Below are 25863 nucleotides of genomic sequence, written 5' to 3'. Positions count from 1 at the left end.
GTTCATCCTGGTTTGTGTTTGTAGTTTTACTTTTTGCATTGTTTGATATTTTTTGTAAGCTTTTTGAATAAAACTCTCTTTTTGTTAATCTCCTCGTCTGCCGCTCTGCATTTGGGTCCTCACCTTTTCTCCACCGTGACAGTTACATTGGTTGTGTTTACAGCAGTGTATGTCCCGCCGCATGATCACATCACATTACAGTTCATTTAGCTGACGCTTTTGTCCAATAAGTGCCAACAATCATGAGCATACAACTCCGAACATCAAGAATCTTGCAAAATAGCTTCAAATAATCCAATCAAACGTGCAACATTCAGAAACAATAGAATACGAATTCAACCATGCTTGGATGTAGGAATGGGCTGATCCATTCACAGCACAGTAGGCCAGCACCAGAGTCTTGAAGCAGATTCGGGCCACCACTGGTAGCCAGTGAAGGGAGCGGAGAAGCGATGTAGTGTGTGAGAACTTGGGTAGTTTGAAGACTAGTCGGGCTGCTGCATTCTGAATGAGCTGTAGAGGCCGGATGGCACATATAGGAAGGAGGGAGTTGCAGTAGTCAAGGCGTGAGATGACAATAGCCTGGACAAGAACCTGGACAAGAACCTGCGTCACCCTCTGAGTCAGTAGGGGACTTCCTGATGTTGTTCAGAGTGTGTCTGCAGGGTTGTTGCAACGATGTTGGCACTAAAGGACAGTTGGTCGTCCAGTGTCACACCCAGATTCCTTGCAGTCCAAGTAGGGGAAACAACAGAGGTGCAGATGTTGATGGTAAGGTCTTGGATGGCAGAGGCCTTCCCCGGAAGGAAAAGGAGCCCAGTCTTGTCAAGGTTGAGTTTCAAGTGATGTGCAGCCATCCACTGAGAGAAATCAGCCACACAAGCCGAGATCCATGCCTCCACCTGGGTTTCAGATCTGGGAAAAGACAGAATCAGTTGAGTGTCATCTGCGTAGCTGTGGTAGGAGAAGTGAGAGTGACGGAGCCAATTGAGTTGGTGTACAGAGAATAGAGGAGGGGACCCAGGACGGAGCCCTGAGGTGGTGAGTTGACAAGGGTCCGACAGAGCCCCTCTCCAAGTTACCCTGTAGGTGCAGTCCTTTAGATAAGATTTGAGCAGGGAGAGAGCAGAGCCTGAGACTCCTAGTTCTTGGAGGGTGTAGAGGAGGATCTGGTGGTTCACTGTGTCAAACGCAGCAGAAAGGTCCAGAAGGGATTGAGCAGAGGACAGGAGATGGAGGCTGCTCTAGCGTTGGACTGAACAGTCAGACTCAGCTCTCCGCCACTGCTTTGGCATCACAGAGTGGTGTGTGTGAGAATGACGACATAAACGCACACACAGACGTGGCCATTTTCTACATCAGCAAATGCATTGATGACGGCGTACTAAGGATTACTGTACGGACATTCCCATATCAGAAGCCCTGGATAAACGTTGAGGTCCGTGCTCAACTATGGATGGGTACAGGAATTCCAGGTATGCGCTCCGGAAAGCTATTCGCAGTGCAAAAAGAAAATATAGAGATAAAGAGGATTCTGACTTCAAGGGCTCCAATGCCAGAAACACTAACAGGCTATAAAAGGTCAAGGAGCGGTGCGGAGGAAGTGTCTGCATCTCTCCTAGATTAACTGAACACTTTATGTACGTTTTGTGAGCTCCCCGGCTGTTGAGGTACAGAAGGCTCAGGATCCCTGCCCACTGGTTTTAACCAGAACAGATGTGTTCACAGACATTTTCAATAGGTAACTGCTCTAGTCTGTAGTCCCCACATGTTTTAAACAGTCCACCATCATCAAAAAGACAAAACATATCTGACTGAAAGACTACCTCCCAGTCATTATGAAGTGCTTTGAGCAGTTGGTCAAAACCTACATCACCTACTCCCTGCCTGACTCACTGGACCCTCTGCAGTTTGCATACAGAGCCTTTGCCCTCACCCACCTGGATCAGAGGAACATGTGAAAATGCTGTTCATTGACTACAGTTCAGCATTTAACTCCATTGTGCCCTCCAAGCTCGTGATTAAGCTCAAGGTCCTCGGGATTACCACGTCCTTTATGACTGGATCCTGAACTTCTTGACGGGCAGACCCCAGGCAGTGCGGTTGGGAAATATCAAATAACATGAACTCTTCTGACGACACGACATCGGCCTGATCACCGATGACGACGAGACGGCGTGCAGAGAGGAGGTCAGAGCCCTGACATCTTGGTGCCAGGACAACAACTTCCATCTTAATGTCAGCAAAACTAAGGAACTGATTGTGGATTACAGGAAGCAACAGAGAGGGGGACACACCCCCATCACCATCAACAGGACTACAGTGGAGAAAGTCTGCAGCTTCAGGTTGGTCTGGGTTCACATCAGTGAGGACGTACGGCAGTGAGAGCTCCACAGGAGAATGGAGCCTGTGGCCCTGTCAATGTGTGGATTATGCCCAGAATCACTGGTTGATTAGGTGACTAGGTGGTGATTATCTGACATGCCTAAATAAATAAGAACTATCCTGTGGGGGACGGAACAGAAGAGGAACTGGAACAGTGTGTAAATACTCTGCATTCCCCAGCTAGGCATTGAGTAAGGGGCGAGAGAGCATTTCGGAGTGAAAGGCCCCGCTCACCAGCGCCCTCTGGATGACTAGTAAACCCAGATCAACGGACAGATCAACACAAAATGGCCGTTCTGGTTGCTGTACAGGCAGCAGTTCTCCCGAAGGCTGAGCTGTCATTTTGTTGGGGTAAGTGTGGTCCAGCCAAGCTGCATGAGTTCCCTCCTCCACTCCCTGAGGCATCTATCAACCCTGATATATGTATTGATGAGGTCATCCAGGTTCAGAAGGAGGGTCATGTGCAGCCATCACATCAGACAAGTCCTTTGTAAAATGCATCATACAGTAAAGGTGCATCCACTTATTCTCTGGCTGTAAAGCCCGAACGCGACTGAGTAGTCAGCCCACTGGCAGTCTTTCTGCCTGGAATTGTGTGGTTGAACACCTTCTCAAGCTCCGTAGTGAAGGAATTCAATGTGGAGCATGTGGAGGATTGCCTTTCCCACTCAGCGTTTCCCCAATCTCAGGCCCTCCCAGTCGGCTGGGGGATGATGCAACGCTCAGAAACAGAAGAAATTGGGGTGTAGTAAATTCGGAGTAAGTGCAAAATCTAAAATCTAAACACCAGACAAGGGGCAGATAAGGAATTGGAGTACAACAAAACAGGCAGGATCAGGCTGGTAGGGAATGCTGGAAAGTTTAGCGTGATACATAAATACAATCTGGCAACTGACTAAATGCTGGGAAAGGGGTTGAGAAGGGGGATGAGAGGGCTCGTGCCTCATCCCTCTTCCGGCCACTCTCTCGTGAGAGAACCAAACTAGGCAGAAGTAAGGAATGAATGAAGGATCAGGAGGGATTGCTGACAAAGCAGAAAATCATTTGTAAACTGTGATGGATGTTTAAAACATAAAGGTTGAGTAATTATTTTATCATTCACTTTTGTTTTTTCTTCCAAATAAGTTGTTTTGACCTGCCGGTATGTTTACAACCTGTCTAATCGTCTGACTGCTTGAGTTTCTTGTTCCCTTGGACTTCAATTTAGCAATCTTAATGTGTTCCTAAACCTCAGCAATCGCTTTGCTGAGTACAATGTGATCGTTACCAATAGAAATGATATTCAGACCTACAAAAATAAAACCCAATTTGCAATAAAGAGTATTTTCTTCTTTGATATTGTTTTCTTTTTGCTTTGATTCCATTTGTCCTTGTCTCCTCAACACTCTTTATATAGTTGCTACATACTGTCACACTTTATTTATCTGTCATGGACAATCTAATTCAACTGCATGAGTTTGATACAGTTTTGATTTGATTTTGGGCTGAGATGGATATACTTTGGGTTTTGCAAGCTAAATATAACTTTAAAATCCAATGAATATACTTAACGGAGCAACAGATTGTTTGTTCTTGTGATAATTTATTAATTTGTAAGCGCAAATTATGAATTTTAATTATGAGTCAGTAATTGAAGAGTAAACTTTACTAATTGTCCAAAAGATATCAAAAATGTTACCCCTGATACCTTTCGGGTCTGCATAAGTAAATCGAGGTGGTCTCCTGGTGGCTGGGAGGATGAGGCGGAGATGCCGGTTGTTTTCTGGTTTCTGCTGCTTTGGATTCAGTGGAATAAACAAACTTTCAAAACGTACACATACAACCCCGGTTAGTGCCACAGCACAAAGATTGCTCACGTAAACTATAGACCGACGCCTCACGTGAAGGTTATAAGATGGCAATGATGTATTTTAAACTTAGTCCATTATTCCAAACTTAAAAATGCAAAATGCAACAAAACAGGGCAACAAAATGTGTATTATAAATGCATATTATCACAATAAATCAATATGTACATTACAATGATAGATTGTACAATATACAGACTTGATCATTTCTATAATATAGTTAAATGACAAAATTACAGCAGGATGCAGTACAATAGAAATATTTCTTTACAAAGATACAATATTTTTCATTTAGCATAGGATAAACAAAATATACAGCATGTTCAAGAGGAAGGTATTTCTTAACAATCCGACTAATATTAATGTATATGACTTTTAATAGTTTGCATTTTGTTACAGATGGTAACCCAGTGGTAAAATACTGTATCTATCCATCACTTTGTCCTTCCATCCATCTACCTATCCATCCATCCATCCATCTACCTATCCTTCCATCCATCCATCTACCTATCCATCCATCTACCTATCCTTCCATCCATCCATCTACCTATCCATCCATCCATCCACCTATCCTTCCATGTGTCGTCCATCCATCCATCTATATATTTGTCCGTCTATGGTCATTCATTCATCCATCTTCCATTAATCCACCCTTCTAACAACTATCAATCCATCCATCATACATGCATCAACCAACTCGTCCATTAATCTACCCATCGATCTATACATCATTTTTATTTGTTTTTTAATTGCTTATCAAAGTTGGGGTGCTTGTTTTATAAGACTGATCCCAGTTACATACCATAGCTTTCTCACAGAGTAACTAAGTCTTACATTCTGACATGTCTTCAGTCATCAGGTGAATATTTAGCCTTTTGATATCCTTTTGATTTCTCATTCCATTTACAATAAGTTACAGAGTAAATATAAACCTTCCTGTGTCATGCCATCTTTCTTTGAATACAGCGGTGCTGTTCTGAATTTCTCAGTGAATAGTCCATAGAATTCAATCTGTCAGTAGAAATGCAATACAATGGCAAAAAGCCTCTGAGGGCGAATGGTGTACAACAATACAGCAGTCATACAGAAAATGGATCTTTACCCCAAAGAATATGCAATGTTAGACTAACACTGACATTTATTTACATTTACCAAAATGTCCTCCTGGCCCTCTCCATGAATAAACCTTCAGTGTACTGCGCTATTATACTCTCTGAAAATGTGAAACCTATACAGTTGAGCCCAGGTGCTGCTTGCTAAAAAAGCATTTCCCTGAAAAATCGGTTGCAGCTAATTGCCAGTTCCCTGACTTGGCTTTGCAGCTTTTCAGCTTACCTGATTTACGTTAGCGACGCTCACAAATTGCTAACAAATGCTAAAATCTCAGTTACAAAAACACTGGTGTAGGAGCTTTCTACATGGACTTCAACAGACTTACAAGCATCTGATAACGCTGTTGCAAAGCTGAGCTATTGCTTGGAATCAGCAAAACGACACAGTGCTCAAAATTTTAAGGTTAGAATACAATCAATCTGGTCTCCGATCAAGTATGTGTCTGAACACTGCAGCTACCCAAAGTGTGACATGTTTTCAAAAAGCTTGCTAGTAAGTATCCCATTATGGAGAGATGAGTCTGAGTAGAATAGCATGTCACAGAGATACATTTGTTTCCTGAAAGCTGATTATCACCACCACCACCCAATTCATCTAAAGAAGAGATGTGCTCCAGTAATGCTTCATTTCCATTTGGCATCTCCTATTTGCTATTCACTGTGCATGTGTAACAAATAAACACATTATGATTGATTTATTTCTCAAATGCGTTTTCTGCTGGAAAATAACTTGGATATAGGTGATATAAGAAATCATTTTAGAATTTGTTTTTCTCAATTGTTACACCCTTGACATTGTAACCTGTTGTTGTTGTTTTTAAAGCTGCACCAATCAATACATTGCCTATGAACAATGAGTGAACTGACAATATGTAATGTGAAAGGGGTAGCTTGTAGTGAAAAATCCACAAAGAATTGTCACGCAATTTGGCGCAGCTCTATGAATTGTATAGCCCCTTTTAGCTATTTATTTTGGTTTTATGGCCTGCAATCACTGTGAATCACTTACTGTATATAATTATGTTTGCTATGTATGAATATGTAAATGCATCATAGCAAACATAATACATATTCAGTCAAGAGAACCAAAATGTTGACCTCCCCTAGCATAATGGCCATCGATGCCAAAAAAGGTCTTTATTAATACCCAGCATGAGAGGAGTTCTAAACAATCATATACATATAAAAGGTTTCTGTCTAAACAAAACATTCTATCTGTATAATACATGTGAGGACATAATTTAAGTTTTTTCAGACAAATGTTTTCGTTTTATAATGACAGGGTTATACAGTATATTTAAATATGAAATATGAATATCTCTCAAGCTCTTTAAGATCAATTTAAACAGATTATTTGAAAGTCTACAGTGTGTGAGAACGGGCACGTTGAGATAACATATCTGATGTAAAGTAATGACATTATTTGTTGTCTCTACCAGGGCCAGGAAAGGGAATTAAGACAACTTCCAAGATCTTCTGGAGACTGCAGCTCCTGTGAAGTGTCTGTAGTCTGAACCTGAAAATTTGAGGTGGTTGAAGCGGAGCAACAGAGGCAGAACCTGGTCTTCAGCGTAGTATAGCAGCACAGAAAGGCATCTTGCCAAGGCCTGCTCACAACCAGCACATGGGATTCATCACTTTCCTTAAGCTTGTCCAGGTCAGAAATGGAATTTGAGTATTCAGGTATCCAGCCAAACCATTTTTTTAAATTGCATTGTCTACAGTACATAATCTGAATTCAACCAGTTTTGGATGTAAAGTCCAGTTTCCACATCCATTCAGTTTTTAGTTCTCCACAGATGACAGCTGGTACTTCCTTGAATAAAAAGTCCTATATGGCTTTCCCACTGTGGCATTCAGACATATTCAGTTTCCAGCTTTTTCCAGAGGCTTCAGAGAGAAGCTTCAATGTGTCAGACTAAAGTTGAAAAACAATAGCAAACATATAGAAACAAATAGAAACAGTCCAGTTTAGGAAACTGCAGTTCAAAAACCATGTTTGAACAAAAATGTTTGTAGTCCAACGTAATGAACTACAATAGTCAGCTGCTGTCATCTCCCCACGTATTGGCTTCATTTCCGTCCGAATCAGAGAGTGCTGCTGTACACAGATCACTGAAGATATCTAGAAAAACGAGAAAGATTTAAGTCAGCTTCAACATCTGGGATGTTATTATATAATATACAAAACAAGCATGGGGAAGAAAATGGCATTCAAACATAGTGCTTAAAACAGGGGAGATGCACAGCCAGGACTGCATTGCCAATAACAATGACACAACAAACAATGCAGCTTTAATAAGAGTTTAAAACAAGGAGACATAAGAGTGTTCAATATCTGCAACTTATCAGCCAGTAGAGTGCATGGAAAACTACAGGGAAGGTAGACATGGGCAATCAATACAGGTGGAGAGGGCTTTTTGTAAATGGGCTCCACTTAACAAAAACACTGAAAGTCAAATGCTTAAGTGTGTTTAGTGGAGCGAGTTCTGTCCTCCTCAAGTATGAAAGACACTCCAAAACAGAAGAAAAGGTATAAAAGAAAGAGAAAAGAAGGGCAAGGGAGGAGAAGGAAAGGATAGTTGTTTTGAAGAGCTCCGTAACAAAACAAGCAAGGCCACCACAAACACTTCAAGGAGCAGCCTGCAAGGTGGCATGATAGGGAGGGCATTGTGAAGAGATGGATCGAAGATAGAGGGGCCACTGAAGCGAGAGAACACAGAGAGAGAAAAAGCCCAGAGCCCAGGAGTGGTTGTCCTCTAAGAAAAAGTATATTTTGTGCCACCAAACCATGAACTCACAACAGTATTGCAATATACAATATGTGCTCAAGTTTTATGTAAGGTCCAGATTAATATCTAGAATCCAGAAGTATTTTTCCCCACTGTAAATTCTTATTTTAAAGCCCCTTAGAGACGTTGCCACTGTTCCTCAACAAAGAAACACAAGTCTTCTTAATAATATAAAGAGTAACTTGAATCTTGATCCTATTTTTTGAGTCAATAAATTACATTTATAGTGACTTGATTATACGTTCAATTGACTTAGGTGTTCAAAATATATTGTTTTTGTCCTACGTCCACTCCCTGCATCTATAATAGAGCGAGAGAGAAACCATGAAGAGAGAGTAGTAGAGGGAATATGTTTCAACCAGTGATATCATGCTCTGATTATTCAACTCAACAAGCCAAAGCTCCTCCATCCCCATCCGCTCCATCCAACCTGAAGCCTGTCCAACAGTCCCTCCCTCTCCAAGAGCAGCGGCCCGCCCGATCCCACCCAATCCCTCTTGGCCCGACTGCCATGTGAGAGAGTGAGGGAGCAATTGACAAAGTTGGAGTAACAGAGCGGAGGGAGGAGTGGGTGTGTGATTGAGTGTGTTACAGCAAGGCTGCCAGGGGTTAGTCGGATGTAGCAGAGTTACTTAATGGGTGACCTTCAGATGCTGTCTGCAGTATACTGGACGGGACCAGCCCTGTCTCCTCTGTTAAAAGCTTCTTGACTAGCCTAGAACATGAGACACAATGCAGTAGAGGGTCTTCACTGACAAACAGTGACAAAAGCATCTTTTTTTGGTTGAATAACACAAATAACCTCATGAGAAACAAAGTGTTGGATCAAAAGTCAAAAGGTCCCACAACACAAGTCTTGATTTGACCACTCTCTAGAATCAGCCTCTAAAAATAGAACAGCCTCGACATCCTTGGAGGAAGCACTGCAGTAAACCCATGTGACTGACTAACATACTAACTAACACAGCCTGAATGTAAACAGAGTACACACTGGTGCACAGGTAGTCTCATGTTTCAAATGGTAAAGCAATAGCATTTGTGTTCAAGAGAGTTAAGAGGCTTCATGTGAGGGATTTGTCATATGCTGGGTCTTATTGACTGGCATTACTGGTTTTCAGACATGGAATCAAGCCTACTCATTAAAAGTATCTTGCAAATTGTTAAATAAGTTGTCAATTAAGCATTTCACCAAGGTTTTGGGGGATATTTGCCTAAGAGGAAAGACCTGGATAGAAATGTGAAAGTTGTCCTGGAGAACACCTGTACAGCCTTGCAGCAAGTCGAGAAGAAGAAGAAACCACTGAAGGTCAGCAAAGACCTCTTGAGCTGCTTTTGAAGCTGAAATTGATCCGGAAAATATGGAAATCTATAAATGCTCATTAAAAAAAGTGTTTTGAGTGTTGACAGTTAGACAGATGCAAATATTGAACAACAGAGAAAACAGAGTTCAAATAAACGACAGCTGCACTATTTCTAAAGAGCACCACCAGGCAACCTGTGACAATACCAAGACAGAAATGTACATATTAATATACAGTTTGAGTTTGTCATTTATAGTGCAACTTACAAAAAAAGGCAATAAAAAATGAAATTGCTCAAATTTGGATAGAGAGATGTGACCACACATGATTCTAAAACAATAATCCTGATTACTATCTGTCTTTTTCTTAACAATCAAGATGTAAACACCACACACTGTACAATGCAACCAAATCGGCAGGCAGAAATGGGAGAATTCAGATTACTTACGACAACATTTAGTATTTTAATATATGGAAAATTAACTATGGTATGGTTAAAGGTTCTATACGACATTCAGAGCAGTAATATAGCAGCAAACAGATATTTACAGCTATGTCCGGGTTCAGAGCTCATACTGTGACTTTTGTTGACAGGATGTGGCAGGATGTGCTAAAGTGTTCTCAGCCTTTATAAAAATACACCACACTTTGCCAACAGCAAGCCCACAGGGGCTGGGACAGGGACACTGTGTGTTGTGGGTGTGAAATGAAAATCTAAATCTAAATCTGGAAAGGTGCAACACACTCTTGGGAGGGGTATGTTAGCAAGCATATCACAGCTTGTTTTGCAAATAGTGACTATCAAATGCATAAACACTGACCCATGCATGTGCATATGCATGCAGCGTACATGAGGGTGTATATGACATACAGAGCAAAACACAGCTTATCAGTCGCATTCCCTAAAGTTCTACACAGTTGCACACTAACTTTGATCCAACAAAAAAGCTAAAGCAAAAAGGGAGAACTTATGAATTCTTCATTTCCCTCAAGTGAAGAGGGTGAGCGAGTGAGCTCTTTTACCAGCAAAAACCCACAGACGCAGACGATAGGAGACGGTTTTAAGGGCTGAAATATGCATGAGCTGATGAAAAATGAGCACATTCAAAGAAAGTTGAGCTTTTATCTAATAGAGTATAAGTCACTTCCAAAGCACACTTTCAGTGGTGGATTCCGGAGGCTGATTCTCCACAAGGGCAGTAGCCTCTGTTTCTCTGGCAACAAGTATACAGGACTGTCTCAGAAAATTAGAATATTGTGATAAAGTTCTTTATTTTCTGTAATGCAATTAAAAAAACAAAAATGTCATGCATTCTGGATTCATTACAAATCAACTGAAATATTGCAAGCCTTTTATTATTTTAATATTGCTGATTATGGCTTACAGCTTAAGAAAACTCAAATATCCTATCTCTAAATATTAGAATATCATGAAAAAGTATACTAGTAGGGTGTTCAACGAATCACTTGAATCGTCTAATTAACTCGAAACACCTGCAAGGGTTTCCTGAGCCTTGAAAAACACTCAGCTTGGTTCAGTAAACTAAATCACAAGTATGGGGAAGACTGCTGATCTGACTGCTGTCCAGAGGACCATCATTGACACCCTCCATCAGGAGGGTAAGACACAACAAGAAATTTCTCAAAGAGCAAGCAGTTTCAAAGCACATCCACAAAAAGTCTGTTGGAAGGGGGAAATGTGGCAGGAAACGCTGCACAACCAAGAGAGATGACCGCAGCCTTAACAGCATTGTGAAGAAGAGTCGCTTCCAGAATTTGGGGGAGCTTCAAAGACAGTGGACTGAAGCTGGAGTCCAGGTATCAAAAGCCACTGTTCACAGACGTGTCCGGGAAATGGGCTACAATAGCCGTATTCCCAGGGTCAAGCCACTTCTGAACTCAAGACAACGGAAGAAGCGTCTGACTTGGGCTATGGAAAAGAAGCACTGGACAGTTGCAGAGTGGTCCAAAGTCCTCTTTTCAGACGAAAGCAAGTTTTGTATTTCATTTGGAAGTCAAGGCGCCAGAGTCTGGAGAAAGGCTGGAGAGGAGCAAAATCCAAGTTGCTTGAAATCCAGTGTGAAGTTCCCACAGTCAGCGATGGTTTGGGGAGCCATGTCAGCTGCTGGTGTTGGTCCACTGTGTTTCATCAAGCCCAGAGTAAATGCAGCTGTGTACCAAGAGATTTTAGAGCACTACATGCTTCCGTCTGCTGAAAAGCTCTATGGAGATGAGGAATTCATTTTCCAGCATGATCTGACACCTGCCCACAGTGCCAAAACCACCAGTAACTGGTGTACTGACCATGGCATTACTGTCCTCGATTGGCCTACCAATTCCCCTGACCTGAACCCCATAGAGAATATGTGGGGTATTGTGAAGAAGAAGCTGAAAGACACCAGACCCAACAATGCTAATGAGCTAAAGGCCACTATTGAAGCATCCTGGGCATCCATAACACCTCAGCAATGCCACAGGCTGATTGCCTCCATGCCACGCCGCATTGATGCAGTAATCCATGCAAAAGGATTCCCAACCAAGTACTGTTTGTAATGTTTGATTTTGTTTTGCTGTTATAAATCTTTTTTTTTACTTGGTCTGAGGAACTATTCTAATTTTTTGAGATAGGATTTTTGAGTTTTCTTAAGCTGTAAGCCATAATCAGCAATATTAAAATAATAAAAGGCTTGCAATATTTCAGTTGATTTGTAATGAATCCAGAATGCATGACATTTTTGTTTTTTTAATTGCATTACAGAAAATAAAGAACTTCATCACAATATTCTAATTTTCTGAGACAGTCCTGTAGATGGTGGTGGAGTGGGGAATGAAACAAGATTTATTATTCACCTCAAGCCATTTTGTTTTTAGTCGCCTCCCTTGATTTGGCAATAGAGTATCAGTCACACGTTCTGTGTTTGTGTCTCCCACTGCTTCATCAGTGTAATGTTATAGTGAATGAATTCCAAACGAGCCTCTCTGAGCCTTTAATGCCTGTAGAGAACAGGGCAGCAGAGGAGCAGCTGTAGCACTAGACTCATTTCCTTTCTCTGGCTTGGTTGATTAATGTGGACCAAACTCATGATAGACTTTTAACCAGGGAAGCCATGCTGTGGGTAATGATTGCAGATAGCAGCGGAGGGAGTGGAGAAAAAGGCTTTACTTAAGCAAAACTACATAATATCATCAAATCTGATACAATCTCACACAATTCATCACAACAGGTCTGCGTCAAATGCTGCCTCTCTAAAGCGTAATGTTCAATTGTTCTCGATACTCTGTTAGAGAGGATGGATTCAACTCAATATCTGAGGCTGAAGTTTATGGTGTTGTTGTATTGCCCTGCATTATATTGTGAGGTCCATCATTCCATTTTATATTAATGCTCTTCAGACTGGTGGGAGGCATTAGGCTGGAGGCAGCGTACAACAGGATGGCTGTTTAGGGTACATGGATAGCATGTATCACTAGCATGTTGGAAGGGGTTCATGTCCATTTCTCCAGGTTTACATACAGAGATCCAGTACGGTACTGTGCCAAAACAATGCTATTTTCAATATCTAAGAAATATTAGCATAAAATATTTTTTCAATTAACAGCTTAGATTGGTGATTCAAATCTAAGGTGATTGTTGTGGCTCTAGCCAGTGGAGATTAGGTGGTTATTTAGAATGGATAGAGGACTAACATTTAGTACTAAAGTACCTCTTCAGCTGTAAACCTCCTCAACCATCTTAACCAATCAAATGCTTTAGAACATAAATTGGGTTGATTTGGGAAAAGGCAGAATTTAACAGTAGAAATATGTAAGGCATTACAGATTTCACCTGTTTAACAGTAAATGACTTAACATACTTTAACTTTACTTTACCTAGAATTAGTTTTGCATATGAAAAAATCCTTTGCCTGATATTTAAGTGGATAAACTGCTGAAACAGTTTGAGACAGCAATGAAAAAGACCAACTTACTTATCAATGAGAACCATAAGAAACATAATTACTGATAAGTCACCATTTCAGGTATAGAGTGAGAAAAGATAGTAACAACCTCTCTTTGTTCTGTAAGGCTGCGTTCATGCTTTAAATATCAGCGCAGTTGTTTGGAGAACAGAATGACTGCAGCTGCTTTTCTAAAGAGCTCGTCATGTAATTCTCAACGTTTGCCTATCGACAACCATTAGAGAAACTTGTTCAGTCACCTCGACATCTGTTGATCTGACAGAGAATAAATCTTACAATTCACACATTCCTCTAACAAAGATCTGGTCATGTTCAGTGAGAACACTGTGGAAGTGAGTATCATCGTGCAACACTGACTGGCCTCGGTGCAGATAGTTTGACATTCAACTTCAATTAGGCACACAACTGTGGTTCTAATCACAACTGTGTCATTTATTCAAAGAGTAGGAACAGACAATAAAAAGGATTATGAAAAAATGTTGCTGAGGGTGACCCAAAGCCTCAATGTCACAATTTGCGCTGGTATTGCGGCCATTTGTATTTTAAATTAAAGCTCTGTAGAAATGAGTTTGTACCAAGTCCATTACAATCTACTGCATCACTTTGGAGCCAAATGATGCATGAATAAAAGGACACAATGATGCAATCTTTCAATGAGCTGGACGATTAGTGCATTCTAAATAACATCGGGCCATGTAGAACACAGTGCTGTGAGGGTCATTCAAGCAGGTTTCTGGCAAAACATTGACACCAATATGGCCCATTGAGTTGTCCCATAGCAGACATGGACTATAACACAGCCACAGGTGGTTGATAGGGCTGTTGATGAATGCCAATGAGTCAGTGATTTTTTCACCAGATGCTGACTTTTAAAACTTGCGGCCTGTACTTTCTCCTGGAACAAGAGCTCACCCACCAACCAGCCGCCTCCCCCTGACAACCGATTGGAAATTGAACACATTTCCTAATATTCATAATGGTAATATGATAATAACCTGTGAAATTTATAGGGACAGTGTGTAAGATTTGAATGCATCTAGTATTGTAGTTGCAGATTGCAAATAACTGAATACCCCTCCGCTCAGCTGTCCCTTTCTAAAAGTGCAAAACCGCAGTAACGCCGTAGTAATTGTCCGGACATTCTCCATGCTCACAGACCATCCTTACAATAACACCAATGAAGCTCAGCGTAAGTTCAACCAGGATGACTACCTATATGCTTCATTCATTCTTACTTCTCTCCCTCACGGCTCCACTTCTGATCGGCTCATTATGGGCGTCCACTCTTTTAGTCGACAAACTAGATTTAGCCACGATCTCCAACAGCCAATTCTGTCGCTGCTGTCAAACTTTAAATCTGTCCTCCTCTCTGCTGCCGTCAGTTGTTATTTCAGGTCATTGCGTCCCTCCTCCACCTCATTCACCTTCAGTCATCAAATCCAGTGTCCTATTCGATTAGGGCTTCACTTCCCCCTAGAATATATGATATCACGATGGGGTCTAATGGCCAAAGACTATTCACACGTTTCATCCTCTTGTGCACGTGTCAATAAATGTTCGTTCACTCAGAAAGGATTCTCTCCTGATTGAACTTTACAAGCAATGAAATTCAGGCGTTTTACAAGCATGTCGGAGTACCTGTGGCCTTCAGGTAACGTTAAAACTTGAAAGGCTCTAGAGCCAGAGTTTGGTTTGTCCGTTCTGGACTACTGTAGAATCAGAGGACCCGCTCCCTATGTAGATATGAAGGGCTCATTCTAAGGTAGCGAAAATACAACGATTTGTAGTTTCAGGTGATTATATACTAATGAGAACATAGTTATGAATATTATATTACATGTATGCTAATGTTTGGCCTTTTGCCCTTATTATAGAGATATGCCAGAGAGACTGTAAAGGGGGAGAGAGGGGAGGACATGCAGCAAAGGGCCGCAGGTTGGATTTGAATCGAGGCTGTAGGTGAAGGAAAAATTATGTGTGGAGAGATAATGTTCAACTAGTAATAATTACACCTATAAAGACCCATGACTCTTCTGTTCCTCAAAGTATTGTTCTCATTTACATAGTAAATCTGTTTACATCTGTTTCTCTTGTCAGACAACAGTATGAGGAAGAAATACTTTAGTGATTTAATCGCAGCTCAAATGTTCCTTCCTGCTGTCCTGAAAGCTGAGTCCATCTCAGTTACAAACTTTTCTGTTTCTGTTCATAGACATGATACAGTTGATCACAGCCCATAAACACGACCTGTTTAACCAGCAGTCAAATCAAATCTATATTTTATGACCACAACATCGTCTGACAAAGTCAACATAAATACAGCAGCTGTGTGAAATACCGACATTTAAAATGAGTTATCACAGAGAAGTTGTTCTGATAGATCTTTGACTAAATATCAACCCTGAGTGTAAGTATGTATCATCTCTGTGAGTGTACATGTGTGTATGTGTATGTGTGTTCTACAAATGGCATTTATGTATTAGAAATGTGTATTATGTATATGTATGTATGTATGAGTTGTATGTGTATACACACTTTGCTGTAAGAGTTATGCATCCAGCTCTGCAACTGGATTATATCAGGAAATGTGGAGATTATGGATACTACAACTCGGTGTAATACTACCTGAATACTGCCTGTACCTGCTGCTCACAGCTGACCTCTGCCTCCACTCATTCCATGTCCATAACAAGCTCTTTAGTGCTGAGTAAAAAGACCACAGCCAATCATCAATCAAGTATGCAGATATTAACAAACCGGGTTTTCAACGAAATGCTGAGGACACAGAGATTAAAGAGCAAATCTAAAAGTAAGCATAACACATAAGACACAATACCGATGATAGGCAAAGTATGGTCCTCTTGCTGTAATGAAAATGTGCCTTAACAATAGAAGTCTTCTGCAGAGAATGATGAGCCAAAAATATAAATTCCTTAGAAGAACAAAAAAAGAGTGTAAGCAATGCTTGCTCTTCTATATCTTCTATATCTTCTTCTATACTGGGAACAAACTGGTCAGTTTGTGTTCTTGCACCTGTATTTGGGCACAAAAAATATTTGAACTGACAGATGGGGACCCACTAAGCCAGAGATTTAAGTCAAGGGGAAAAGAATCAATTCAGCGGAACGATGAGAGGGCAGGAACAAGCTCACAACAGGAACTCACCAGTGTCCGCTCTCTGCTTCCTCCAGAAACTGGACCAGGTCCCCCGTCCCTAGAGAGAGGTCTCGCGCTTCACGAGACTCGTAGGTTAGCTGCACCCGGAAACGACCGCTGTCACCCTGCAGAAAGAAATAACTTTAGCCATACCCATGGGGGTAAAATGCTTGAATTCTATCTACTGTACGTCCCACAGATTATAATGGATCTGAAAAGGCTGCCAACCCAGCAGACATGTGCAGCAATAAGCCTCCCTACTTTTTGTCTCTCTTCCCTTGTTTTTCAAATGTCAAGTCCTCAGTATAACGAGACACATGTCCACGGGAAATAATCAAGCCGCAGAGGGGCCCTCTTTCAGGGGTATCAGAAGGGGATTTTGTAGAATAGAGGAGAAAGTGAAGGATGAGTGGAGAGCTGTCGGGGGACAGTGATGATTTAAGGCGAAAGCTGACGAGACCCAGTAGGACCGGAATGGGTTGGGTCGAGCTACTTTTGTTTTACATTTTTACATTTCTTTGGTGTTAAAATTTAAAGTTTATAAAACAGAAAAAGAAAGCTCCATGGCTTAATTTACAAATCCGCAAACTAAAACAAAAGTCGAGAAATCTTGAAAGTAAATGGCGTTCCACTAAATTGGAAGAATCTCGTTTAGTCTGGTTAGATCATCTTAAAACGTATAAGAAGGCTCTCCGTAATGCCAGAGCAGCTTATTACTCTTCCTTAATAGAAGACTATAAGAACAACCCCAGGTTTCTTTTCAGCACTGAGGCTGACAGAGAGTCACAGCTCTACAGAGCCTTCTATTCCTATATCTCTCAGTAGTGACGACTTCATGAGCTTCTTTAACGATAAAATTATAATTATTAGAGACAAAATTAATCTCCTCCTGACCTCAATTGGTAATGACTTAACTTCAACCTCCGGAATTTCAAAAACATCTGTAACTCCTGAAATATATCTAGACTGTTTTACTCCAATCAACCTTAACCAACTAACTTCAACAATCTCATCGTCTAAGCCATCAACCTGTCTTTTAGACCCGATTCCAACTAAACTGTTTAAAAAAGTTTTACAGCCAAAGTCAGTCTTGGAGTTCCGCAGGGTTCTGTACTTGGACCGATTCTATTCACCTTATATATGCTTCCTTTGGGCTATATTATAAGGAACCACTCTATAAACTTTCATTGCTATGCGGATGATACCCAATTATATCTATCAATTAAACCAGACGAAACCAATCAATTGGCTAAACTTCAAGCATGCCTTAAGGACATAAAAACGTGGATGTCTAGCAACTTTTTGATGTTAAACACAGACAAAACTGAAGTTATTATACTTGGCCCTAAACGCCTCCGAAACACATTTTCTATTGACATAGAAGCTCTGGATGGCATTAATTTGGCCTCCAGCATCACTGTAAGGAATCTTGGCGTCATCTTTGATCAGGATCTGTCTCCCACATAAAACAAATCTCAAGAACTGCCTTCTTTCATCTACGAAACATTGCAAATATAAGACACATCCTGTCTCAAAATGATGCAGAAAAACTAATCCATGCATTTGTTACTTCAAGGCTGGATTACTGCAACTCATTGTTATCAGGTTGTCCAACTGAGACAAATGTATGATATGTGATATTGGGCTATTGGGTTACCTACATTTTTATTGTTGCCTTCCTCTTCTGAAGAGTTGGAGGATTCCTCAGCACTGGAGGGGATCGTCTCAAAGTCGTCTGTGTCCATGGAAGGGTGACGCCGCTGGGCCCAGCCTGAGGGGAATCAATACAAATTGTAAACCGCTAAAATGTGCTCATAAACAAGGGGATATCTCTATTCCACTGGAAGGTGATGGTGCTCCATTGTCGCTGTGCAGTTAAGTACTGTGTCTTACATCATCATGAAAGCTTGATGAATCGGTTTGCAATAATTAAACCTCTAGCCAAGCTTCTCACACAGAAGGACTGTAATACTGCTAACTGATCCTAAAGGCATGACACAGATGTAGCCGAGCTCACTTCATAGAATACATAATGATAATTCTTGTTTGTGCGAAAATCTAAAAAATCTAAGCTTCCTTTGAAAATGTTGCTTGCAACAGGAGATAATATATGAAGGTGTGCAAGAATTGCAGAAGTAACTTTTACAGAAGCAGTAGGCTTTTAAGCGTTAAGCACCAAAGCAGATTATGACAACCAAGTCAAGACTACTTTTATTACAGTTATTAAAAAACAATGGCAACATTGAGCATTAAAGTTAGATTTATATGTTTAGGAGTTATAAAAAGAGGCCAAGCTGAGCTGTTGGGTGGAGTATGTTAGCTTTTCTGATTCACTTGTTGGGTAAACACAACAGTCTTCAATACTTTGAGTAAAAGTTAGAGCACCAAGCTAGACAACACACGTATAAGCCCTCGGTGCCTGTAAGCCCACCAGGTCAGTATTCACCAGTCCCCACTGGTTCATAGTGTTTGATTCTGACATCGGAGACGACAGTCAATGCTTTCTTTTGAACATGATGACCATAATCTTTCTCTAACCTTATCCCACTTGCATTCGATGCCTGGAAATAACCATAGGGTTAGGTTTGTAACAGTCATATGGGTCACTTTGGATGGCACTGTCAGACACAATCTGTTTGGAGTCATGTGATGGAACTAGAGGTTGCATTCCAACTGATCTTTGGAAAACAATTTCTTTAAGAGCAATCCGAGGGTAAAAATAGACATAAAGAAGAAAGACATTAAGGTTACATTTCAGAAGAAAAGTGAAACACTGAGCAAAATAAGACTGTCCAAAACCAAATTATCAAAACTAAAACCACACAAATGACTGTAGGAGATGAGTCCTTCTCTGCAGTTACCTGGTTGGGAGGTGGATCTAGGGACGGCTGTGGTGCTGCCAGCAGCAGCAGCAGCAGCGCTGCTAGTCAGGCTCTGACGCTTCCTGACTGCAGCCATAGCACCACGCAAAGTATCTGGAGGGAAGCCAAATGCTTTAAACCATCCTTTTCATCATGATTTCTACTCAACATTGTCAACCACAAACAAAAAAGATGTATGGGTCTCGATTATTATTAATTAAGTTCAGTCAATGTAGTCAAGACAGTAGTGCAACTCTACTCATGCAGAAATCAACCCAGCAGTCAAAAGGGCTAAAAACCAACAAACCCCTCACCATACCAACTCTACACCAACACTTGTTATGATGATCATGCATTTTGAAACGTCACAGCACAAATCACAACGCAAGTCAACACAGCAGGCAAGACATGGAAGTGAGCAAGCACATAAAGACGTGCACACACATACTACACACATCATCCACAAATGAAAGAAAATCACATAAATAGGTTGTGCCTAATTAACCAAACAAAACGCTAAAAGGCCCAGCATGCTCCGTGCCTGTACAGACATTACATATCTTTGCATGTTCATGTACCTTCATAACCAAGTGGAGTGGGATCACTCTTTATCTCATGTCTCTTGCTCTTTATGCTAGCAGACAGGGGACCTGGCCAGGGGACATAACGTGCAACAACAAGCTTAATTCATTAGTAACATTTTGAAAAGAAGGCAGACACACAGCATTACCCTAAAACCCCCTTTAGACAACATTTGAAAAGCCCATTGAAATCTGTAACAACGGGTTTCCATCTGTTAAAGAAAAGGCTTTTTATCATTCAGACATGGGTGTCCGTTTCATAAAAGGTTTGCTTTGACTTTATTCCGACCATTATGAAGAGCCTCAATTCTCATGCAATAACTGCCATCTGGTACACAGAGTGTTCTCAGTTCTCTTACTAATTGTGCTTTTAAAACTTCTTTGCAGTTATATGACTGTTTATCTCCATGTCTTAATTAATGACCATCCTGACTGAGGCTCATTACTAATTCTCACGACTCTAAGCAGCCTTATTCTCATGAGTTTGATCATTTATTAGACAGAATATAGAATTCATTCTATTCATCATAGCTTCATTTCTGAGAATGCCAAAACAGAGTGAAGAATGAGAATGCGTAGGTTGTGACTCTAATTTAATTTCCCACATACTGTGAATAAAGAATTTACTGGATATTCGTACAGTTGGCATAAATGAAAGAAAAATAAACTATTTTTCTTCTTTGTGAGGAAAAACACATTTTTGAGGCTCATCTGGTGTAATGGTGTAAAAATAACTCAAAATTGGCTCATAAGCATCCATCATAAGTTTAAACTGATTTGATTTCCTTGCAAAGAAAATACTTTATATATATATATTTCTTTTTGTCTTTTCCTTTTTCACATTCGCCCTTCTGTGTCAAGTCAAAAATAATTTCTGTGTAAAAATCCAATTAACTTGGTGAATGTAATGCTATGTAATACATGTAAAGCTAATCTTACCAAATCTAAAAATAATACATCCTTTAAACATCTTATTTTGTGAATGTTATTAGCGAGGCTGAGATTGGGAAACTGAATCCCTGCTGCCACTGTGTGTGTGTTGCTATTGTACTAAGTATTAGATTTGTTGCTGATATTAGTACACAAGTTGGATGAGAATTAAAATCCGAGCCAAAAAAGCTTCAGGCACATTCTCAACTCCACAGAGTTCTTTACAGCCGATGTGAGCCGCAGCGCTCTCATCAGGTGTACGTTATTGAAACACTGTCCACCGCATTGAAGGGGAAAAATACAATAAAAGCAGAGCACAGCCAGAGTGGAAATAGTTAAAGGGAGAACTTTAATAGCTCTCTCCTGGTGTTTTTAATTCCTTCCCTGCCTATGCCTGTTGAAATGAAATTCTCATCTATATTCCTGTAGTAAATTGCACTTCTACTACCACTTTGAATGTCACCCTACGTTCCAAATGTCAGCTTATCAAAATTCTTATTTCCTTACCGTTGCTTTAAAAAAAGGAAAATGTATGTCTACTCATTTGCAGCTTTTTTCTCTTTAACATTGTTTTCATTCCCAGCAAAGGCTTGACTTTCTCTATGCAACTCATACATTTCAAGAGAGCAGTAAATAAGAAGGTAATAAGAAAACGTCTTTATATATACATGTACACACATACACACAATTTTCTCACGACAGATTTAATTTGAGTGTGTGTTTTGGTCATGACTGACCTGAAAATGTATGATAACCTGGAATCTACTAAAGGGCAAACCCACATAAACACTGTTTTTACAACTTTTAAAGGGAAATTCCGCCTGAAATTAACCTTAAATATATATATAATATCTTAGCAATCTTCATATTGAGATATACTGTATACACCTTACTGTACATACAATATGTAAATTGTATGTGTAGTCTATATGTTGTCTTCAAAGTCTAACAGAAATCATAATTATAAGTGTTCAATAGTTTGCCCTTAAATACATCATTCTGGTAACGCTGGAAAACAAAAGCATTTCAATCATTTCTCCCTTTTGGATACAGATTTTACACTCAAAAGAGATTTACGGAGATGTGTATGGGCTTTTGTATAAACCAAATGTGCGGTCTCTGACGAAATGAGGTGAGATTTTGCAGTAACGACTAAAACGAGCAGTGGAATAGTAATGTTACGAAGCGTAGAGCCGGAGTAAAGGAGTGACATTTAACAACTTAATGCTTCATCCACTTCCCAGAGAAGGACACTTTACGGCCCCTCTGACCTGCGTTGTTACCATAACAACTAACAACAATTGCCATTCTCTTTTGTACGAGACAAACAACAGCGAAAATCAGTTTGATGTCTGATATTCTTTTCTTTTTGGCCTTTCTTTGCATTAAAATAATCTGGCTGAAGGTCTTAACTTACCCACATTTTCATTCAACACCGCACCAATGAAATAACTAATAAGAAAAAGTGTAAAAGCAAGAAAATATAGGAAAAACTAAACATGGAGGCAGGACTGAACGGTTATAATCAGGTACCTTTTGTGCGTCGCGTGGCGAAGGAGGAGGAAGAGGAGGCGAGAGAGGAGGCGAGAGAGAAGCGGCGGGTGACCTCTGCCTCCTTAGCAGCAGGCGCTATAGCCGGAGAGGGGTCAGGAAGGAGGAAGGGACACAGAGCGAGATCGGGAAGACGAGACAGAAAGAGTGACTGAGTGATTGATTAAAGGGGAGGAAAGGAGAATAAATGAAGAAGCAGAGGAGGATGGACAGAGAGATGGAGTTATATAGATTTGAAATGAAAGAAAAAATAAGGCCAGAGCACAACAGAGAATAAATAAAGTCACAAAACACAACTAGTGTTCAAGCTAATGAAAAGAGGAAGCCGGGAATGCATGAAATAATGTAAGAAAAACAGAGCTTTTAACCTCATCTCTCATGACAACTATGACACGTTGGTTATGTGATAACAGGTGGTCATCTATGAAAGAAAGATTGTATCATGAATCCAACATAAACTCCATCCATGCATTGAAGAGGACATTGATATGAGATTGAAAGCTCCAGAAGAATCCAGTAAGTAAGCCTTTGAGTTGATTTCTTTAGTCAAAGGCTGCCAGTATAAGTGTTTTAGAAGAGGATTGTAAAGCTACATAGTTGATTCAGTAGTGAAGTAGTTTTAAATGTGATAGTTGTTGTTTCATCACAATCTTCAGTTAAACATTAAAGAGAAAATCACCAAAAGGAAAAACTAAAGAAAACAGTAGAATAGAATGGAAGTGAAAGGATTTCTTACTCCAGACACAACGTTTACGTGACTCTGGAGAATCACTATGAACTGTTTTTATTGGACATCGCATTTCTTAAGTTTTTAAAATGACATTTTTAAACACAAAATAATAATTCCATCGCTCTCCATTGGACTGAGGTGGCAGTATGAATCTCAGGGACAGATACTTTAAAACCTCTGCTTGGCTACTATAAGGGTACATTGTTGAAAGAGGTTTAAAGTGCCTCACATTTTGTGAGGAAATGGCAAATATCACATTTGTTATGACAGTACAGGATCAACATGTGCTTAAATGATGCACCTACACCTAAAACTGCGAGTCAATGCAAGTCATATTGTCAAGTTGACTTTTAGTCTTGTTGCTTGAAGTGTTAGTAGATAAAAACTAGACAGAATAAAGCAGATGACAATTCAAGTAAATGGGACTCTACAGCAAAAATACAGTAAATGAGAATAAATTGTTCAGAGTAGTCAAATAGCCGTCAGCCATCACTAATAAAGAAATGTGGCTTTTCAGCAGGGATGTCTCATTACCTGACGCAACACCACTGCAGCACAACAATGAAACTGCTTTCACTTATTTTAAAGGACACTGTCCACCAATTGACATGCCTGCCACCTATTGACTGGAATTTAAATGACTGGGAATTAAATTGGTGGAACCTCTCATCAGCCTCATTAGGGCTGTGCGTGGCTTGAAGACTGGCCGAACTGCTGTGACGTGGAAATCAGAGCGTGGAATCAAGGCCTGTCCTCCTTCAAAAATGTTAATACGTTTTCAAATGTCAAGAAGGCTTGAATATTACATGCTGACATTTAGCGCAATGCTGCGCCACAGAATTTAGCCTTGCGGTGACACCACTGCCAGCACTCAGGCAGATTCTCTGTCTTTCTATCCATCTCTCCTTCTGTCTCTTCAACAACACTCCGTCCCTCTCTACTAAATCACAGTTTCCTTGTTGTAGTGCGGGCAGATGCAAAGGATACTGATAGGAAGAGACACAAGCAGAGAAAGGGGAGTAGAGAGAGAGATGTGGCCTTCATTATGCTGACACAAATGAGAAACAGGAATGTATATAACATTCGAGGAAGAAAGAGGCAACAGCAGTCATATGACTGGAGAGTGCAGACTGAAAGCACAGAGGCGAGGGAGAAGCTGCGGCTGTTCAGGATGATGATGGTTATCATTATGGGGAAGATGATGATTACAGCAGTCACAGATGAAGAGAACAAAGAACAGACGATGAGGGCGGTGGTGTTGACAAAGATGCCAGTGATGATGATGATGATGATGATGATGATGATCATAGTGAAGGTAGCATAAGTGAGCACTCAAAGTGCCACATTGTGCTGTTACCTGCCGGAAGAGACCTCCTGTTGGAAAGTCCCTGCAAGGTGAAGCGTTTCCTAGCGTTAGCAGCCAAGAGGCCTGATTGGCTGGCTGAAGCATCAACTGAGTGGGAAAGCAAGAGGGAGCAGGGCTTAGTTCAGCAGGGGGGGAGGAAGAGGAGGGCGTCAGCGCTGCTTCAAAGGGTTTTTTATTGCCGCCAATATGATACATGAGTTCCAGTACCGCCGACACCCTTGTTTGTATACTTTTTTTTTTGTTTCACAAAATTATGCCTATATCTATATACTGCACACACACACACACACACACACACACACATACACACACACACACGCACGCACACGCACACGCACACGCACACACACGGGAATGTATATGTATATATTACCCTGCCTTCAAGTCTTAGGTCAAGTCAAGGTTCAAGTCCTTATTTTCAAAGTCAACCATGAAGGCAATGACGTTGATTTATGAAGGCAACCATGAATATAAGACTAGTTCCTGGATGTATATCTTGCTGTACAGCTCTCTCAATGTGGCAGGTTAAAACACATTACTCTTATACGCAGGAACAAAAAGAATTCTTAGAGCTTTGGAAGTTTTTTTCCATTTATTATGAGGCTCATTGAGAGTAATAAACCAAGTTGCAGCAACAACACGGCAATACTGTAATGCATCACAGTATGATTTTCACTTTGAGTGGGATGACTGTCTTTATGAGAGCTCGCAGGATTAGCTGTCTAACTGCTCTTGTTACTGGCCTCATCATTAACACACTGACAGGGAAGGGAGCAGGGAGGCTCAGGGTACCAATCATTGTACCTTAAAACCTTAGAGTTTGATTAAAACAATTTGTGGCATGAATTGCACTCCCTTCTAGAGTCATAACTGAGTCAAAACTGAACACACATGATACACGCATTTTTAGATTCAGAGTGATTTCCAAGGACATCATTATCTCCGGGAACCTAAAGTCCTGCTCTTTCACCAGACTGGAAAAATGAACACGTATGGCACAAACACAAGCCAACAAAGCAGCTCAGCTTTCTTTGTGCATTACTTTCTGAATGTATCATCTATGTACAGTATATATATATGAAATTCAGATTTTTTTTATACATGTATATGATCTATGAACTTTCCGAAAAGGAATTTTGCTAAACTTCACTTTCCTAGGTTTTGTTTTGTTTTGACTGATATAATAATACATGTATTATATAGGTGTGGTATGTTACATGTGTGGATATGCATTATGGGTATTCAAAATGGCGACTCTCTGTATTTTTCAGAAGTCTGAGGAATGGCCTGGT

General features: G+C 40.5%; 1 protein-coding gene across 2 annotated transcripts in view; it reads right to left on the bottom strand.

Annotated features, from left to right (window-relative positions):
• Positions 1-4330: 4330 nt before the first annotated feature.
• mcf2l2 (MCF.2 cell line derived transforming sequence-like 2) overlaps positions 4331-25863 on the bottom strand; it is a 115656-nt gene continuing 94123 nt past the window's right edge. The window contains exons 28-35 of one of the 2 annotated variants that reach the window (XM_029430460.1): positions 24563-24658; positions 22458-22553; positions 19992-20063; positions 19414-19527; positions 18214-18323; positions 16562-16677; positions 8781-8851; positions 4331-7469 (exon numbers count right to left, since the gene is read on the bottom strand). In XM_029430460.1, the coding sequence (XP_029286320.1) occupies positions 7387-7469; positions 8781-8851; positions 16562-16677; positions 18214-18323; positions 19414-19527; positions 19992-20063; positions 22458-22553; positions 24563-24658 (758 nt within the window). In that variant the 3' untranslated portion in view covers positions 4331-7386. The remainder of the gene's footprint in view (positions 7470-8780; positions 8852-16561; positions 16678-18213; positions 18324-19413; positions 19528-19991; positions 20064-22457; positions 22554-24562; positions 24659-25863) is intronic. The other variant, XM_029430459.1, reaches the window with a different exon arrangement.

The sequence above is a fragment of the Cottoperca gobio genome, chromosome 4 (genome assembly GCF_900634415.1).
Source record: "Cottoperca gobio chromosome 4, fCotGob3.1, whole genome shotgun sequence".
Taxonomy (NCBI): domain Eukaryota; kingdom Metazoa; phylum Chordata; class Actinopteri; order Perciformes; family Bovichtidae; genus Cottoperca; species Cottoperca gobio.
The sequence above is the reverse complement of the archived record's forward strand: the minus strand, read 5'-3'. Positions and strand labels throughout refer to the sequence as shown.